This window comes from Loxodonta africana, chromosome 3, assembly GCF_030014295.1.
Source record: "Loxodonta africana isolate mLoxAfr1 chromosome 3, mLoxAfr1.hap2, whole genome shotgun sequence".
Taxonomy (NCBI): domain Eukaryota; kingdom Metazoa; phylum Chordata; class Mammalia; order Proboscidea; family Elephantidae; genus Loxodonta; species Loxodonta africana.
Genome location: NC_087344.1, coordinates 146452871 through 146473607, shown reverse-complemented (window position 1 = coordinate 146473607; position 20737 = coordinate 146452871). Strand labels below are relative to the sequence as shown.

The 20737-nt window shown below is 35.0% G+C and overlaps 1 protein-coding gene across 22 annotated transcripts in view; it reads right to left on the bottom strand.

Moving 5' to 3' along the window:
• The window catches only part of HFM1 (helicase for meiosis 1), a 134077-nt gene that overhangs the window by 57944 nt on the left and 55396 nt on the right, over window positions 1-20737 (bottom strand). For 20 of the 22 annotated variants that reach the window (XR_010321465.1, XM_064282301.1, XM_064282313.1 and 17 more), the window contains 5 exons: window positions 20007-20054; window positions 15259-15339; window positions 10605-10696; window positions 8859-8965; window positions 8716-8763 (listed from right to left, as the gene is read on the bottom strand). Coding sequence is in view for 21 of the 22 variants with exons in the window: in XM_064282301.1 (XP_064138371.1) it covers window positions 8716-8763; window positions 8859-8965; window positions 10605-10696; window positions 15259-15339; window positions 20007-20054 (376 nt within the window). In the remaining variant the exon portion in view is untranslated. The remainder of the gene's footprint in view (window positions 1-8715; window positions 8764-8858; window positions 8966-10604; window positions 10697-15258; window positions 15340-20006; window positions 20055-20737) is intronic. The other 2 variants (XM_064282304.1, XM_064282314.1) reach the window with 1 other exon arrangement.

The window sequence follows — 20737 nt, the reverse complement described above, 5'->3', positions numbered from 1 at the left end:
CTGTAGTTCAAACGCATCAATTCTTCCTTGGTCTTCCTTACTTATTGTCCAGCTTTCACATGCATATCATGGCTTGGGTCATGCACACCTTAGTCCTCAAAGTGGCATCTTTGCTTTTCAACACCTTAGAGAGATCTTTTGCAGCAGATTTGCCCAATGCAGTACATCATTTGATTTCTTGACTGCTGCTTCCATGGGCATTGATTGTGGATGCAAGTAATATGAAATCCTTGATGACTACAATATTTCTCAGTTTATGATAATGTGGTTTACTGATTCAGTTGTGAGGATTTTTGTTTTCTTTATGTAGAGTTGTAATCCATACTAAAGGCTTGTAGTCTTTGATCTTCATTAGTAAGTACTTCAAGTCCTCTTTGCTTTCAGCAAATCCTCTTCACTTACTTTATAGAAGGATACATGGATACCTATCAGGTAATACAACACGCACAGCACCTTCAACTCATTGGAAGTCCCAGCACCTACTCAAGTACACTACTTCTTCGCCCTTCACCCTTACCCACCTGGGGCATGTGAGTCAAAGTGTGTGTGGGTCACCACGACACAGAAGAGCCTCTGTCTTGGCTTCTCACCAATCTTTTATATTATGCTAGCCATGCATGGCAAAGGCCTACAACGAGTGCCTACAAGCCAACTCACAGATCTCCTAAACCAGATTATTTCTATAGACTAGGACATCCACAGTAAACAGGGAAGAGAAAACATTCCACATTCTTCTTAACTAGGCAGTTTCCAAGCAAATAACATCCTAAGAAAATAGATCCTGAGGTCATTTCCCAGGAAGGCCTAAGTCAGCCTAAGCCTGATATTAACCCTTCAGTTACAACTTGATTCCAGATGAGAAGGTAGAGAGAAATTTATAGATTAAATTTTCACTTGTAAACATAAATAAAAATTAAATAAAACATTAGTTAACCAAAACCTATAGCATATTAAAGAAAATATTTCATGATCACGGAGATTTCACACTAGAGAAAAAAAACTGATTCAACCTAGAAAAAAATACCAATTTAATTCAACTCATTAGTGAAAAGGGGAAAATACACTTGAACATTTCAATAAAAGAAAACTAAAACTATATAAATTTTAGATACCAAAAATCTACAATAAACATCAGAATGGTGGAAGTTTAGACAAATTACTTTCAAGATAATAAATAACATAAAGATGATTGCCATTAGCAATATTATTCATCATCACACTGAAGGTCATATTTAAGACCATAAAGCAAGAAAAACAGTTACAATAAATAGAAGAAAAGAAATAAAATGCTATTATTTACAGATGATATAATTATATGCACAGAAAATACAATATAATTAACCAATTATTGGAACTAAAAAGAGAATTCAGCAGGGATACTCAATGTAAGATCAAGTTACAAATACCAGTGGTTTTCCTCCATATCAGCAGTATCCAAATTGTTATTGTTTTGTTAGGTGCCCTCAAGTTTGTTCTGACTCATACCAACCCCATGCACAACAAAACGAAACACTGCCTGGTCCTGCACCATCCTCACTATGGTGCTATGTTTGAGGTCACTGTTGTAGCCACTGTATCAATCCATCTTGTTGAGGATCCTCCTCTTTTCTGCTGACCCTCTATGAGTTGGAATTGACTCAACAGCAACAGGTTTTTTTTTTTTTTTTTTTTTTTGGTTTCTACTTTATCAAGCATTATGTCCTTCTCCAGGACTGGTCCCTCCTGATAACATGTCCAAAGTACGTGAGACAAAGTCTTGCCATCCTCGCTTCTAAGAAGCATTCTGGCTGTACTTCCTCCAAGACATACTTGTTCATTCTTCTGGCAGCCCGTGGAATATTCAATATTCTTTGCCAACACCATAATTCAAAGGCATTAATTCTTTTTTTCATTCTGTCTTTCTCATTGTCCAGCTTTTGCATGCATATGAGGTGAACTGAAAATACCATGGCTTGGGTCAGGCACACCCTAGTCCTCAAAGTGACATCTTTGGTTTTCAACACTTTAAAGAAGTCTTTTGCAGCAGATTTACCCAATGCAATAACACATCGTTCGATTTCTTGGCTGCTGCTTCCATGGGCGTTGGTTGTGGATGCAAGTTAATATGAAATCCTTGACAACTTCAATATTTTCTCCATTTAACATGATTTTTTTTATTGGTCGATTTGTGAGGATTTTTTGTTTTCTTTATGTTGAGGTGTAATCCATAATGAAGGCTATGGTCTTTGATCTTCATCAGTAAGTGCTCCAAGTCTTCTTCACTTTCAGTAAGCAAGGCTTGTCATATGCATATCGCAAGTTGCTAATGAGTCTTCCTCCAAGCCTGATACCGTATTCTTGTTCATATAGTCCAGCTTCTCGGGTTATTTGTTCAGCATATAAATTCAGTAAGTATGGTGATCAGCTACAACCCCGACGTAAACCACTCAGTATCCCCTTGTTCTAGTTGAACAACTGCCTCTTGGTCTATGTACAGATTCTGCGTGAGCACAATTAAGTGTTCTGTAATTCCCATTCTTCACAATATCATCCATAATTTGTTATAATCCACACAGTTAAATGCCTTTGCATAGTCAATAAAACACAAGTAAACATCTTTCTGGTATTCTCTGCTTTCAGCCAAGATCCATCTGACATTAGCAGTGATATCCCGCATTCTACATCCTCTTCTGAATCCACCTTGGATGTCTAGTAGTTCCCCATAGATGTACTGTTACGACTGCTTTTGAGTTATATTGTTTGATAATTTCCGCATTCTATTGGATCACTTTTCTTTGGAATGGGCACGTATATAGATTTCTTCCAGTCGGTTGGCCAGGGAGCTGTCTTCCAAATTTCTTGGCATAGATGAGTGAGCATTTCCAGTGCTGCATCCATTTTTTGAAACATCTCAATTGGTATTCCATCAATTCCTGGAGTACTGTTTTCGCCAATGCCTTTAATTCACCTTGGACTTCTTCCTTCGATGCCATTGGTTCTTTGTCATATGCTACCTTCTTTAATGGCTGAACTCTGACCAATTATTTTTGGTACAGTGACTCTGTATTCCTTACTTCTTCTTTTGATGCTTCTTGCATCATTCAATATTTTGCCTATAAAATTCTTCAGTACTACAACTTGAGGCTTCCATTTTTTCTTCAGTTCTTTCAGCTTGAGAAATGCTGGAGGTCTCTGCACATTTCATTATAATACTTTACTTTGTCCTCTCAAGCTGCTCTTTGAAATCTTCTGTTCAGATCTTTTATGTGATTATTTCTTCCTTTCGCTTTAACAAGTCTCTTCTGACATCCATTTTGGTCTTTCTTTTCTGTTTTTTTCCCAAGTTCATGAGGGCAAAATAAAGCCTTGAGTCTCAAAAATAGATTTGATGTAGTAAACTCTAATTACTGAAAGCCAGACGAGTTGTGGGGTGATGGCAAGGACAACACATATGAACAAAGTGTCCAAATAGGTAATAAATTATTTTTCAAAATAATAACCCAAATGATAATCAAAGAATTGCTTTAATAAAAATTTATAAAAATTTTATGAAAAAGTTAGTCTTTTAAATAATTTAAAGTAACAGAATAAATGAAACCATGTTCATGAAACTATGTATTAATATTGTATGTCAATACTCCCAGTTTAATTTGTAAATTCAATGTAATTCCAATGAAAACTCCAGGGATATTTTTTTAAAAGAATCTAACAAATATATTCAACATTTATATAAAAGATAAAGGTCTACAAATAGCTAAAACAATTAAAAAAAAAAACTACAGATTGTAGATTCACCCTATTAGATGTTATGATATACTACAGTCATAGTAATAAAAATAGTGCAGTGCAGGCACAGAACAAACAAGACAACATTCAGAATAGATAGTCCATAAATAGACCCACGTTTTAATGGAAACCTAGTATGAGAAAGGTGAAATCATAAAACTGGGAGGAAAGGCTCTATTTTTTTGGTAGATAATGTTGGAAAAATTGGCTAACTATATAGGAAAAAATAAACTTGGATGTCTATCTCCCATCATGTACGAAATACTGACAATATTAATAATGTCTATAAGAGAATCATCTTTAGCATATACTGAACACTACTATCTGTCAGTCACTATTGCATATGTTACATTTTTACAACAACCCTGTTGAGTAGGTATCTTGATTGCAGGCATTAGACCTGAGGAAATGGACACAGAGAGGTTAAATGACCTTCACAAAGTCCTAAAAAGATGAGATGATAGTAGCAAGTTGCTGGAGTCAATTAAGTGTTTATCATTAGGAGACAGATAAGCAAAATATGGATATGCATAAAATGAAACATTATGCAACAATAAGAAGGAATAAATTAAATTACATACAGAAGTCAGAGGTGTTGAATGAAAAAAGAAATAGAATTACTTTCTTTTAGCAAAATAGGGCTTATGTAACTTTAAAAATGCAAAAAAACACTATATGTTATTCAAGGATATACAAATATTAATGACACATAGAGTATATATCCACAGCATGGTGTGAAATGGAAGTAGAGATGAGGGATGAGGTAGAAAAAATTTACAAAAAAAAAGGAAACAAGGCCCTTGCATGGACCAATGATAATTATGTACCATTAAACACAAGATTATGAGGTGATTAATTCAATTTTGTGCACCCATGATCCAGAATTTAAAGAAGGAAAAAAAAAAGAGGGGTTAAAGATTTAGCCTCCCAAATGGTACTGGCTCAGATGGTTGTATGAGAAAGTTCTACCAAAACTCCTAATAACAGAATATTCGTATATTACGTCAATTGTTCCAGAGTACAGAAAAGAAAAGATGGTAAGTTTCCAACTCATTGTAAGAGGCTAGATAACCCTAACAGTAAAATTAAAGAATAAAAAGATGGGGTTCTCTTGCAACTACTCCACTGTAAATCAGTTCTAAGTCAGATATCTCTTTTTTTTTTTTTTAGTTTTAATAGCCTGCTATATGGCAGTGTTTTGAACAGTAAATCATAACACTGAACACCTGCAAGTGAACATCTGAGAATGATAACATCAGAAAATTATGGGCTACAACATTGTATGTAGTACATATTACTAACAATAAGTCGTCCAAAAAAAAAAGTCGTTTAAGTACAGTTAGTTCTTAAGTCAAATACCTCCTAAGTTGAGTACTACCCATACTAACAGAGATGTGCGCTCCTAAATAAAGTATGAGTGGATCAACTCCAGTAGTACATTTAAAAAAATGACATATTATGACCAAGCAGGACTTATAAAGGGATGGTTCAATATCAGGAAATTTATTATCATAATATATGACATTAAAAGATTAAAAAACTGGATAAAAACCATATGCTCTCTAATAGATGCTGGAAAAAACCTCAGTAAGCTAATATTCAAAGGAAAATTCCTCATCAGAAGCCAACAACAAACTTTACTTGAGGGTAAAACATTGGTAAGGTGACCACTAAAAACAGTAATAAGGCAAGGATGTTTGCTCTCTGAAAATAGATAACAGTATTCTAGAGGTTCATCTGCAGCAAGTTAAGGAAAATAAAGAGCTAATTAACTATTAGAAATCAAGAGATAAAACTATCATTCTTTACAGATAATATGATTGTCTACATAGGAAATCTACTGAAGAGTGAGATGGCCAAATAAGCCAATCAAAATTTTAAGAACAGTAGCCTTCCTATATGCCATCAATTATCAATTATCAAGTATAAAGTACAATGTTATGCAATGTGGAAAAAAGGACTCTGTTCACAATATCAAACTCCACAAAGTACCTAAAAATAAATCTAATAAATATAAAACCTAAATAATGAATTATAAAATGTCACTGAAAGACATAAAGAAAGATCTAAAAGATGGAGAGAGATACCATACTTGTAGATAAATACTTCAGAGCTGTAAAAAGAAGAATTTTTCCCCAAATTAACCTACAAAGTCAATTTCAACAGGATTTTTATAGAGCTTGATGAACTGATTCTAAAGTTTATAGGAGGAAGCTGCAACAAGCGTCGATAACATTTTTTTTAAGAATAAATGGAGACTTGCCTCACCAGACAACAAAATGTCCAATAAAAGAATAACAAGTAAAACAATGTAGTGTTGTCACAGCAACAATAAATAGATTAACAGTATATAAGCATCAAGAATCAGACTCTTAGGAATTTAGTTTATGAGAAGGTAGCATTTCAAGTCAGCAGACAAAGAGATAGAAACAACACATTTATCAAACACCTCTGACCATCTTTTGGGAACAAAAAAATAATTAGATTCTTAACTCATACCACATACAAAAACTAACTTCAGATACTTCATGAAAAGTCTGCCGGTAAAAAATAAAATTATTTCAATGTATTAGAAAAAAACAATAGGAAAAAGTCCTAAAATCTTAGAATTTATGGCAGAGACTGCTTTGCCTACCCCAACATCCATTTTCCCTTTCCTTCTTAATAATAGAATCCCAATTTTTATCTAGGCACACTGTTACCAAGACATTTCTCAGTCTACTTAATACTTACATAAACCCATGTGACTAGCCAATGAAAAAAGTTTTATGTGGGATTTATAGGGAGTTTACTGAAAAGACAGTGGACTCAGATGTAATGGCTGAAGCTCCAGCAGTCATCTTGGACAATGAGATGACCTTGGGGACAGAAGTCAGGAGCTGGGCTGGCAGAAAAGAAAGAGGAACCCAAGCACTGATGATACCATGAAGCCACCATACCTGCCTTAGACTATTTACCTTGAGTTGTCCATTATATGAGAGGAAAAATAGCCTATCTTGTTTTTGCTATTGTTATTTATTATTTTATTATTGTCTTTGTGTAGTTGAACCTAACCCTAAGAAATACAGTATGGCAAAGATCTTCCCAAACAAGACACAAAACCTAGAAGCATAAAGGAAAAGACTAATGTGTATGATTTTACGACAATTTAACATTTCTGTATAAAAACGAATAATATGTATATTCCCTCCTAATAGACATGTAAATTTAAAACTATGATATAACTTTTCACTCATCAGTTTGGCAAAAAGTTTCAAGATATAAAACAAGTATATTGATGTAGTCAGGAAATAGTCATTCTTTTTACATCGTGGGTGGGAACTATAAGTCAGGGAAGCCTTTTTGAAAGGCAACTTGGCATTAAAAAATTTTCTCATGTGTATAATCTTTCACCTAGAAAGCCTTGAAAGCACAGTGTATGTACAAGAATATTTATCTCAGCACTATCTGGCAATAGAAAAAAAATTGGAAACCATCTAAATTTTTATCAATAAGGGAGTAGTTAAATTATAATGCATTTAAACCTGCTATTAAAATACATGAGGTTGACATGTATGTGCACTGCTATAGAAAGATCTTTATGACATATCACAAAGCAATAATTATAGTATGATCCTGTTTATGTAGTAGAAACCACATATGTATGAAAACAATTATAAAGTCGTTAACTTTTAAATCTGACAGTACCAATCAAAAGAGTGATGACCTAATATAAGGCAAGAATAATGGAAGCACTGAAGTTGCAAATAAAATGTTCCCAAGATGATGTCTGGGGAAAACAAATTGGACTTTATTGGACTCTACCTATAGGGTCGCTATGAGTTGGAATCGACTCGACGGCACTGGGTTTGGTTTTTTGGGTATAATTGGTGTAACAGAGTATATGAGGAAAAAAAACATATTGAGAGAATCAAGAGACCTGAGTTGTAGTGCTAGCTCAGTCCCCCGTATGCTACATAATCTTGGGCAAGTTACAACCTATCTGGACATCACTCACTTCATGTGTAAAATGGGGGGACTGGGCTGTATGATCTCTAATGTCTCTATGACCTCTAAGGATATCTGAATTTCTAAAGAAATATAGCTAAGAAACAGAAGATTAATTTCAGTGGTCCAAATTAGAGATCTGTCTGATGAGTTGCATACAACAAAAATTTGTTTCACAGATTTCAAGGCATTTGGGAGATAAAACTCAAGTATTCCAAAGAAAGAATGACCTCCTCTAGCTAAGGAGGAAAAAGAAATTCTTTGGCTAGCTAGTTTTACTGAGCCACATTAAAAAAAAAAAAAAAACACACATCATCACCTGAAAGTGCATCATTTAAATCAAAAGATTCTAAGACTAAAATCTAAGTACTCAGAAACCCCAGTATTTATCACAGCAGAAAAGAACATCATTGCATTTGTGATCACAAACTGGATAAAACTCACTACAGCTTAGAGTGTAACTTTAGTTTACTCTTCCAATGACTACCCCTCTATACAAAATTTCCATTCTTAGTAGAATAATCACCCCATATATACACTCTTACATTCGTATTTTTGCTTTCACTATGTGCCTTTCCCAGAATGCCACTACCACTCAATATGACATTTATTACACGTGTTTTTATACTGTCCATTATTTTTTATATATATTAAATTTAACTTAAAATCTCCTGATGGTGAGAAGCTTTTCTATCTTCCACCTTGCCACAACAGAACATACCCTCAATGCTTGCTGGCAAAAAAATAATTCACAAAACTACCTAATTTAATTAAAGTCTGAGTGTTCTTGGGAATTAATTTCACATGTACATTCAGACTACTTATCTGCATGTAAATATGTAATTTTTTGTATTAAGGAAAACAAATTTTAAAGTAAGCTTTAAAACTATTAAAAACTTTCATAAATATGAATCATGAATCTATAGTGAGTATTTTAAGATTTTAATAATTAATTCTCTTTACCAATTTACTTTCATTTCCCTTGTTTTAATTTTTCCTTCCATTGGAAATCTGTAAATACAAACACAGAGCAAAAGTTTTACTAGTATTTACTTTAACTAAATAAAAGCTTTTAAAAATTATTTAAAACGTATTTACTTTTTTACCTGATAGTTACCCGATGTGGATCTTTGTTCAAAGTATTCAGTGTTTTCTTTTCATTTATTCTTAACTGGATATCTAGAAATTCTTGGCAGCTGGCTATCATTGTGACCTATAAAATTTCAGCATTTGTCTAATTAATTAAGTCCATTTTTCACTTCTTGCCTCTCATCCTCTTTCTTAGTATTTACTTGTTTTTCCACCTGCCTTGGGATATCACAGTTTTATCAATTAGCATAACAGTGTTAAAATTTTGCTTTATACCTTTTATTTATCCATTCACTAACGAATGCTCGTAAGTACTTGCTATATGCCAGACACTGTGCTAGACACTGGAAATACACCAATAACACAGTAAAGATTAGGTAAAATTTCAAATATTCAGCACAATGCCTACCACGTAGTAGGCACTCTTAGTATATGCAGCTCTTGTTACTACTACTGCTATTGCAGTTAACCATCTATAGTTTGCAAATCATTATCCCAATTGAAGTTAATTTCTTAATGGAAGGAGTGGTTTAGATATTAAGAAATCTGAATTCTAGAGCCTAGTTCTGCCAGATGACTTTGGACAAAGCACTCTCTGTGCTTTGGTTTCCTACATCTGTAAAATGAAACTAACACCTGTTCTAGTTATCTAATTATCTGCTGTAAAGATCAGATGAGTTAATGTTATGATTGGGTATCTTCTACTCTTGATTTTCTTCTTATTTAAGAATATTTGCATGAAAAGACAAAATTTCTTTTAATCTGTTTGCTCATGTGACTTTGTAAGAATAACTGGAATTCTATTGTGCTATTTTTTAGTGTAAGGTAGCCGGGTAGGTAAGCATGTGCCTGTGAGTTAACTGAAAGTTTGACAGTTGGAATCTACCAGCTACTCAGTGGGAGAAACAAACTGGTGATCTGCTCCCATAAAGATTACGACCTAGGAACTCTATGAGGCAGTTCTACTCTGTCATATAGGGTTGCTATGAAGTTGAAATTGGCTCGATGGCACACAACATTTCTAGTGAAATACCCACAGTAATCAACTTAGATATTTTAAATAAATATGAATCATTTAAATTTGGGAATAAATAATTATTTTCTTTTACAAATATCTTGTTGCATATTCATCTCCCCAATAACAGGAGAAAGGCCCAATACAATAACCAAGTACCAATTGTATGGCTAGGGTTCTACTCATTGCCGCAGCTGCAAAATTTTCCCCACCGTTGATATCTTAGTATAACCTGTTATTATTCCTATTTTCTCCACAATCAGTTCTTTTTCTGGGTCATAACCAATACAATTCTATTTCCACTGTTAATGCTATTCTGATGCAAAAAATTTCGGGAGGAGCTGCATGTATATAGCACATGCTACAACTCATTGTCCCTCACTCACGCTAGATTTGCCTAATGTATTGTGCCACTTGGCTTGGAATCTTTCTCAACATATAACACTTGGCAGCCACTACCAAGGTAACCAGCATTACCATGCAACCTAAAGTTACTTGCAGTCCCTACTTGGGGTATGTATATAAATTTCCTTAGCTCTGGCACGGAGATACAACTGAAAATATAAGGAGAAATATTCCATATCTCATGGTCAGAGGTATAAATTGGGGAGAAACAGCCATTATTAGAAATGATTTTCTTTCTGTTCATTCATTTTTTAATTACTTTAAACACACAAGTTAGTTGCTTTCCCAATATTATTCTACTCTGTATCATTATGTTTTTATTCTATAGTGAAAATTAATTTACCAGATCTGATAAAGTTTCTTTTCCACTGATTGTACAAAATTTCTTCACCGTCTCAAATGTAATATAATACCAAGCCATCAATCTTCCGATCTCTACGGGAAAAGATGGATAATTAACATCCCTCCCATCAGCTGAAATAACTTGCTTTTTCATCAGTTTAACAAACATTTACTTAACATCTATTCTGTGCCTGAAATGGCACCAGGCACAAAAGACAGATAAAAAATAAGAAAACACATTCTTTGGAACTTATAGGTTGGCTAGGGAGATAATAACATATGAACTAGCTAGACCAGAGGACAAAATTAATTTGATGTTGTTAGGTGTTGTCAAGTCAGCTCCAACTTACAGTGACTCTACAACAAAAGGAAACACTGCCCAGTCCTGAGCCATCCTCATAATCATTGCTATGTTGGACCCCATTGGCAGCCACTCTGTCAATCCATCTCGCTGAGTGTCTTCCTCTTTTTCGTTGACCCCTCTACCAAGCATGATGTCCTTCTCCAGGGACTGGTTCCTCCTGACAACACGTCCAAAGTACAGGAGACAAAGTTTCACCATCCTCGCTTCTACGGAGCATTCTGGCTGTACTTCTCCAGGCACACTTGTTCCTTTTTCTGGCATTCCATGGTATATGCAATGTTCTTCATCAATCATAATTCAAGGGCATCGATTCTTCTTCAGTCTTCCTTATTCATTGTCCAGCTTTCACTTGCATATGAGGCGACTGAAAATACCATGGCTGGGGTCAGGTGCACCTTAGTCCCCAAAGTGACACATTGCTTTTCAACACTTTAAACAGGTCTTTTGCAGATTTGCCCAATGCAATATGTCATTTGATTTCTTGACTGCTGTTTCTATGGGCATTGATTGTTAATCCAAGTAAAATGAAATCCTTGACAACTTCAATATTTTCTTCATTTATCATGATTTTACCTTTTGGTCCAGCTGTGAGGATAAAGAGGCGTAATCCATACTGAAGGCTGTAGCCTTTGATATTCATCAGTAAATGCTTCAAGTCCTCTTCTCTTCCCACAAGCCAGGTTGTATCATCTGCATATCGCAGGTTGTTAATGAGTCTTTCTCATCTTGACACCACATTTTTCTTCATATAGTCTGGTTTCTCATATTATCTGCTCAGCATACAGATTGAGTAAGTATAGTACAAGCATAGTAAGTATAATATAAGTATAGAGAAAGGCTGGTGCACGTCTTTCCTTATTTTAAACCACTCAGTATTCTCTTGTTCTGTTTGAACAACTGTCTCTTTGTCTATGTACAGGTTCCTCATAAGCACAATGAAGTGTTCTGGAATTCCCATTCTTCCCAGTGTTATCCATAATTTATTATGATCCACACAGATGAATGCCTTTGCATAGTTAATAAAATACAGTATTTTTCTAGTATTTTCTGCTTTCAGCCAAGCTCCATCTGACATCAACAACGTTATTCCTTGTTCCCTGTACTTTTCTGAATCCAGCTTGAATCTCTGGCAATCCCCATCAATGTACAGCTGCAACTGTTTTTGAATTATTTTCAGAGAAATTTTACTTGTATGTATTATCAGTGATATTATTCAGTAATTTCTGCATTCTGTTGAATCATCTTTCTTTGGACTGGGCACATAAAATGGATCTCTTCTAGTCAGTTGGTCAGGTAGCTGTCTTCTATATTTCTTGGCATAGACCAGTGACCACTTCCAGCGCTGCACCTGTTTGTTGAAACGTCTCAATTGGTATTTTGTCAAGGAACCTTGTTTTTCGCCAGTGCCTTCAGTGCTGCTTGGACTTCTTCCTTTAGTACCATCGGTTCTTGATCATATGCTACCTCTTGAATTGGTTGAACATTGACCAATTCTTTTTGGGACAGTCAATGTGCATTCCTTCCATCTTCTTTTGATGCTTTCTGCACCGTTCAACATTTTGCCCATAGAATTCTTCAATATTGCAACTCAAGGCTTGAATTTTTTCTTCAGTTCTTTCAGCTTGAGAAATGCTGATACTGTTCTTCCCTTTTGGTTTTCTAACTTCCAGTATTTGCACATTCATTATAACACTCTGTTCTCTCAAGTTGCCTTTGAAACCTTCTGTTCAGCTCTTTCACTTCATCATTTCTTGCTTTAGCTAGTCTACATTCAAAAACAAGTTTCAGAGTCTTTTCTAACACCTATTTTGATCTTTTCTTTCTTGTCTTTTTACTGACCTCTTGGTTTCTTCATGTATGATGTCATTCCACAACTTGTCTGGTGTTAAATGAGTCAAATCTATTTTTGAGATGGTCTCTCAATTCAGGTGGGATATACTCAAGGTCGTATTTGGCTCTGGTGGGCTTGTCTGAATTTTCTTCAGCTTCAACTTTAACTTGCATATGAACAATTGATGGTCTGTTCTGCACTTGGCCTCTGGCCTTGTTCTGAGCTTCGCCATTGTCTCTTCCCACAGATGTAGTCAATTCGATTCCTTTTTATTTCAGCCAACAAGGTCCATGTGTATAGCTGCCTTTTATGTTGTTGAAAAAAGATATGTGCAATGAAAAAGTCGCTGTTCTTGCAAAATTCTATCATGTGATCTCCAGTGTCGTTTCTATCACCAACGCCGTATTTTTCAACTACCTGTCCTTTGTTTTCAACTTCTGCATTCCAATCACCAGTAACTGTCAATACATCTTGATTGCATGTTTGATCAATTTCAGACTGCAGAAGTTGGTAAAAATCTTCAATTTCTTCATCTTTGGCATTAGTAGTTGGTGCGTAAATTTGACTGATAGTCCTATTAACCTGTTGTCCTCTTAGGTGTATGACTATTATCCTATCACTGACAGAGCTGTACTTCAGGACAGATCTTGAAATGTTCTTTTTTGATGATGAACATGATGACATTCCTCTTTAATTCATCATTCCCGGCATAGTAGACCACATGATTTTCCGATTCATAATGGCCAATACCAGTCCATTTCAGCTCACTAATGCCTAAGACATTAATCTTTATGCACTCCATTTCATTATAGATGACTTCCAATTTTCCTAGATTTGTACATTCAGCCCTGGTAGTGCAATGCTTAAGAGCTATAGCTGCTAACCAAAGGTTGGCAGTCCGAATCCACCAGCCACTCCTTGGAAACCCTATGGTGCAGTTCTACTCTATCCTGTAGGGTCGCTATGAGTTGGATTCAAGTTGAAGGCAATGGTATTTATTATTATTAATGGATGTTTGCAGCTGTTTTTCTCAATTTGAGTCATGCGATATCAGCAAATGAAGGTCCTGAAAGCTTTATTCCACCCACGTCATTAAGGTCGACTCTACTCTGAGGAGGCAACTCTTCCCCAGTTGTATTTTGAGTGCCTTCCAACCTGAGGGGCTCATCTTGTGGCACCACATCAGACAATGTTCTGCTGCTATTCATAAGGTTTTCACTGGCCAATTATTTCAGAACTAGGCTGCCAGGTCCTTCTTAGTCTGGAAGCTCCACTGAAACCTGTCCACCAAGAGTGACCCTGCTGGTATTTGAAATATCGCTGGCATAGCTTCCAGCATCACAGCAACACACAAGCCACCACAGTATGATGAACAGACAGACGAGTAGTAGGATATCAATTTAATGCTAATATTTACATATACAAACTTAAGTACAGAGAAAATTAAATGTAAGAGAATGGTCAATGTGTGATGGCCTACAAGAGAAAACAGGTCTTGACAAGGGTCTTAAAAATGACTGCATGGTGTCTTGGCAGAAAGGAAATAATGCCATCGTGACCTCAGAAAAAATCAAGACTTGCTTATGCAAAGAGTAAACTTAAAAAGACTATCTTTAGAACACTGTAATGAGAAATATGGTTTGATAATTACAGATAGAGATTATGAGTTTGGGGTCAAACATACCTGGTTTGAATCTTTATTCCTCTATTTATTGGGTGGTGATCATGTTTGACCTACTTTATTAGTTTCTTAATGTAATGTGGGGATATGTTATGAAGAAGACTAAATGCAATAATACATGTATAGTATTTGATACAAAAACATGATACAAAATTAAGTGTGATTGCAAGCATACAAAAAATGCTTTAAGAAATGAAAGGATACATGCCAAATGTTAACAGAGTCTGATTTTTCTTTTTTTTTTTTTTTTAACTTTTCTATAAGCTCCTTTTCTTAAAAGTATTAATTTGGAATAATGAAATCAGTATCTTCCCCCCACAAAACTTCTAATCATGAATGTTAAAAACTACAAAGGGCTCTTTCTTTCTCTCTGCTGTTATACTCCAAATAGAACTAAAAAGAGTGACAAAGAGAGAAAAGGAGCCTAAGTAACTATCCAGATAATCAATGTTTGAATAGTTAAGAACTGGAAAAAGGATATCTACAAGAGTATAAAAAGTCTGAAGCAATCCAAAGATTTGAGCATTTCAATCCTCTGCTAAAAACCACCAGAATCAGTGAGGTAAAATTCTATGCCTGTCAAAAAGCAGCTTTATAATTTTATAAATAGAAACTCGTGTATAAACTTATCATGCTTTAGTAGCTAATAATGGTGATACCTTGTTGAGAACTGAGATCACAATTTACTTTTACCATTATCCAGGTTTTAGCAGAACAAATTTTTAATTTACTCTTAAATAAGCAACTGTTAAATTTACTACCAATGATGGAAAAATTACCAGTTGGTTTGAAATTAACATCTTCATCCATCTTTATCAAATTTAGAGATGATAAATCATTCAAATTCTTCAAACATAATTCTGTTCAATTATAGAAAACACATTTTTATTTTAGTAAATTAAGAAAACAGAGCAAAATAGAATTTATTATTAAATACACTGAAGTTGTGTTACTATGTAATTGCTCCAGGGATAAGTATAGTCCCTACTTAAGCAGCAAGAACAAACTCATTTAAATAAAAACCAGCTAATATGCTAAAAGTTTTTTCTAATAATAACAATAATACAAATGATAAAAATAAAGATCAATGATAAAATAACATTTACAACTATGAGCATTAGAAATGCTATACATCTATTACCTTATTTAATCCTCAAAATAACACAGTAAGATTGTTGCTGATTTTGTTTTCAGTTGCCAACAAGTCAACGTTAACTCTCGGAGACCCATGTGTGCAGAGTAGAACTGCACTCCATAGAGTTTTCAAGGCTGTGGCTCTTAGAAGCAGATCACCAGGCCTTACTTCCAAGGTCCCTCTGGGTGGGTTTGAACCACCAACCTTGTGTTTAGTAGTCCAGCACTTAACCATTTGTGCCACCCAGAGACCCCATATATAATACAGTCACCTAACCTAACCCTAACCCAGGGCTGTCGAGTTGATTCCGACTCATAGCAACCCTGTAGGAGAGTAGAACTGCCTCATAGAGTTTCCAAGGAGCGCCTGGCGGATTTGAACTGCCGACCCTTTGGTTAGCAGCCGTAGCACTTAACCACCATACCACCAGGGTTTCCACATATAATACAATAAAAATGATATTAATACCTAATATACATAATACAGTAGGTATTAGTATCATTTTCATATACTGGTTAGGAGATTAGAGAATAGAGTGGGCAAATAACTTGCCTCAGGTCTAAGCAACCACTTTGCTACTTCTTTTTCACTCTGTTCTTTTCCCTTTTTATTCTTATCAAATATTTATATGTATAAAATGTAGTCAAATACTTTTACAAAGATGATTCCAAAAATCATCAGTCTAAAAAGTTTAAAAGGCTTGATTAAGTAAGGCCGCAGAAGTCTTTGCTAATTTACTCATTATTAAATTAATGTCCATTCAGTTAATCAGTCAAGGAATAATGCTTACAATTCTAAGCTTACAATTGTTCATTATTCTAAGCTATAGGTTTACCACAGTCAACATGACAAAATTCTTCCTCTATAGAACTTATACTTTACTAAAGAATGTCTCCAATAAATAATAGTGTGTTTTCAGGTAGTGAAAGGTACTATGAAGAAAGATTAAGCTGAAAAAGGACCTAGAGAATGATGGCAGCTTTTCTAATAAAAAGCTACATAATTTATAACATAAACTGAAATCATAGTTACCTTAAATTTCAAAATAAACTTTTCTAATAACAAGAAAAACTGCAAAAATAATGACAACATAAAACTGTTTTGCCCTCCTCTCAATAAAGGTGGTTTTAAATATAGTCCAGGAAAGTCTCTGAAGAGTTTATATTTGACCAGAGACCTGAATAAAATGAAGGTGAGGGCCATGTAAAATATATGAGAAATGCCCCAAGAATAAGGAAGAGAGTGCAAAGGCCCTGATGCGGGAACAAGCTTGGTGTATTAAAGAAACAGAGAGCCAATTTGGCTAGAATGGAGTAAGAGAGGAGAGCGGTAAGATATGAACTCAGAGAAATAGGGATATTTCAAGTAGGACTGTGGGCTCTGGTAAAAATCTGGATTTTATTCTAAATGTCATGGGGGAGTTTCTGGAGGATATTGGACAATTAATTATGGTCACGTTTAGGAAACAGCATTCTCTATGTCAAAGACCCTTCCTGAGAGATTTAAGGCAGCCTCCAAGGATGCCTCTGGGTGAAAATTACCCTACCCAAAGAATTTGGTCTTTGTCCGCATTTCCCAGGAGATAACCTCTAACCGTTGGGATTCCCTGAGTGATAGGACTATCTCTGTTGTTCCTGGAGGACACACATAACAGCTTATGCTAATGAATGACTTGTGGTGGAGGCTAGCCACACCAGAACAACTATGTGTTAGCAGCCTGACCTCTAGGAGGGGAGGGGGACTGGAGATTGAGTTCAATCATGTAGCCAACAATTTAATCAATCATGCTCATGTAAGGGAACTCCCATAAAAACTCTGAACACCAAAGCCTGGGTAAACTTCGTGGCTGGTGAGAGACAAAAATACTGCAGGAGGGTAACACATACCTGGGGACACAGATGCTCCACATTTGGGACTCTCCCAGACCTTGCCCTATGAGTCTCTTTTGTAAACAGAAAAGTTGCAAACCAGGGCACTTATGTCAGACATAAGAATGACAGGGCCAAAATGCATTCCCAGGAAGCAAAAGGTTAGGATGTAAGCCATTTGTTCATGGGAAGAATGTGTCAAGATATAAACAATCTGTACCCAGGAAAAATGTGTTCATGACCGCTGGTGCCACTCATCTAGGTGATTACTCACTCCCTCCTAGCCAAGTGGCGAGCCTTTACATTTCAAAGGACTTGGACTTAAGCTGATCTTATCTATAATCAGTCCTTAACCCCCTACCTTTGTTCCCTATGTATATAGACCTCTTTTTCTACCTGAATGGTAGAGTGCTTTGTATTTTTACTTAGCGATGCCCAGCTTGAGCTGTATTATTTCTCAGTAAAACTCCTTTTTTTCACTCCTAAGAAAGTATGAGATTTTCTTCTTTGACATTTCTTTATGCTGGTTCTGATTTGTATCCTTTATAACAAAACTATAATCATGAATATAGACTTTTCTGAGTTCTGTGATTCATTCTAGAAAATTATTGAACCTGAGTGGGTAGTAGGAACCCCCGAATCTATAGCCAGCTGGTGAGAATATGGATGCCCTGGGGACCCTTGAGACCAGAACTTGTTCCTGAAGGGGTAGTGCGAACCTTGAATTTGTAACCAAGTGCAAGTGGCCTAGGAACCCTTGAGCTTGTGGGCGGTGCCAGAAGTCTTGGGCAGACATGGAAGTCTGGAGGACTGTGCCCTTAAGGTGTGAGGTCTGACCTAACTCCAGGTAGTTAGAGTCTGAAAAACTTCACTGCAGTTTTTATCAGAATTGAACAGAAGAAAAACTGATTTTAGAATACTGAAACCTTATATTCCATTATATAATGAATTTAGCTATGCTCCTTTACAGCTAAAACTAAATTATACCTAGAATGACTGAAAATAAGAAAAATATGAACAGTGATTCTGCTAATTTAGCAAAAGATGAAACATTACAGTTAATCAGAATATAGAAAATATATCTTGAGCTTTCTGATTTCTGGTGTGTTTTTGATCCACTATAATAAAAATATGTTATTTTACTTAAAAAATTCCATCACAAATGTTGGCAAAAAATAGAGGATAATACAACTACTTTATAGGTCTGTAGCTTAACTGCATCATTATGTACATACATGCCATCGTTCATCCCGTGTTTCAAAAGTATATTTTTACTGCTTCATCCTTATTTTTACATTTTGTCATATATGTACATCTAATTAAAGAATAAATTAAAGTTGGCTAAATTGGTAAATACTTTTAGTGGATATAGTATTACTTTTTCTCTCACTGAAAGGGAGTCTCAACAAAATGACAGGTAGCAATTTCTAATCCTAACAAATTCTTTACAATATTTTCAATTTTAAAAGATAGGTAATGAAATGCTAAGTGATCAACTGAAAAATAAAGCTGGGTTTTGGCAGAAATACATCACTGGCACAGGTTGGGGTAAGAGGCCCATAATCAACCTAACCTTATATGTTAATTTAAAATTAATAAAGAGTTGCGTATCTGCAAACAATATTTTCAAAGACCAAGGTAATTTGTAAAGTAAAAATCAAATAAATCAAGTTAACATGTTATGAAAAGGAAGATAGCCTGATATGAATTAATAAATAGATTAATTCAGAAGAAAAAAAGTACATGTGCCAAGCTTCACTTATGTGTGAGAAAGAAGTAATTCATTGTGATTGTTAGTTTTCTTTGTCGACTTGGCTAGGCTACAATACCCAGTTATTCAAACACTAATCTAGGTGTTACTGTGAAGGTATTTTGTAGATGTGGTTAACATCAAGGAGCCCTGGTGATACAGTGGTTAAAGCACTCAGCTACTAACCTGATGATTGGCAGTTTGAACCCGTCAGCCTGCTCTGCAGGAGAAAGACATGGCAGTCTGCTTCTGTAAAGATTTACTGCCTTGGAAACCCTACAGAGAGGCTCACTAGGAGTCGGAATCAACAGGATGGCAATGGGTTTGAGTTTTGTTTTTGCTAAACATCTATCATCGGTTGACTTTAAGTAAAGGAGATTACCTTCCATAGTGTACGTGGACCTCACCTAATCAGTTAAAAAACCTTCAAATGTAAAATTGAGGTTTCCTTCAAGAAGAAAAATTCTGCCTCAAGACTTCAGCATCAATTCTTGCCCAAGAGTTTCCAGCCTGCTGCCAGCCTTCCCTACAAATTTCAGACTTACCAGCCCCCATAACTGTATAAGCCAATTCCTTGAAATTAATGCTGAATATATATATCCTCTTTCTCTGGAGAACCCTGACTGATACATTCATTTTATATATATATATTTACAAACAAGGTTATTTCTTAAAAAATAATTTTCAAAAGGGTATTCTTACCTTCAAAGTAAGTGACCTTTCTCACTAAAATTTACAGAACATAATTTTGTTTTAGAAGAAAACACATCTAACCTTGTAATTTTGCTTCAATTCCATCTTTGTTCAATCCACATGAAAAACCTGCGTAAGACATCAAAATTTATAAAAATAAAATAGAATGGGTTTAATTAATCTTTATAGGCTCAGTTTATACCCCAGTTAACTTGAGTAGCCTTATTAAATGTCATATAGGAAAAAAAAAAATAGCTTAATGAATTCAAACAAGGTTTAAATACTTATGGAAAATAACCACTGTTGTAAAATCCTTTCAATATCAACTGGTTTTTGCTTATCTTATTATATGTTATATATTTTATTATATAACAGTGACCAGGAATACTGTATTTTAACAAGGATAGTGTAGAATAAATTCCTAATGTTTTACACAGCAAATTTCTGTCCTATAAATAAGTGCTTGGTAATACAACCATTTTGGAAAACTTATTTACTAAGGTTGAAACTACACATATCCAATAACACAATAATTTCACCCATTGGCACATACTCACAGATATATGTGCACATTTATACCAACAGGCATATATAAGAATTTTAATAGTAGCATTATTAAAATTAAAAACTTCAGTTTATCAAAAGATTCTTCAAGAACGTGACTAGGTAAGCAATAGGCTGGGAGAAGAGAACTGAATGCATATGCTTGACAAAGGACTCATATCCAGACTATATAAAGAAATCCATGCATTAATAATGAAAAAACAATTTAAAAATGGATAAAATAATTGAACAGGCTCTTCACAAAATAG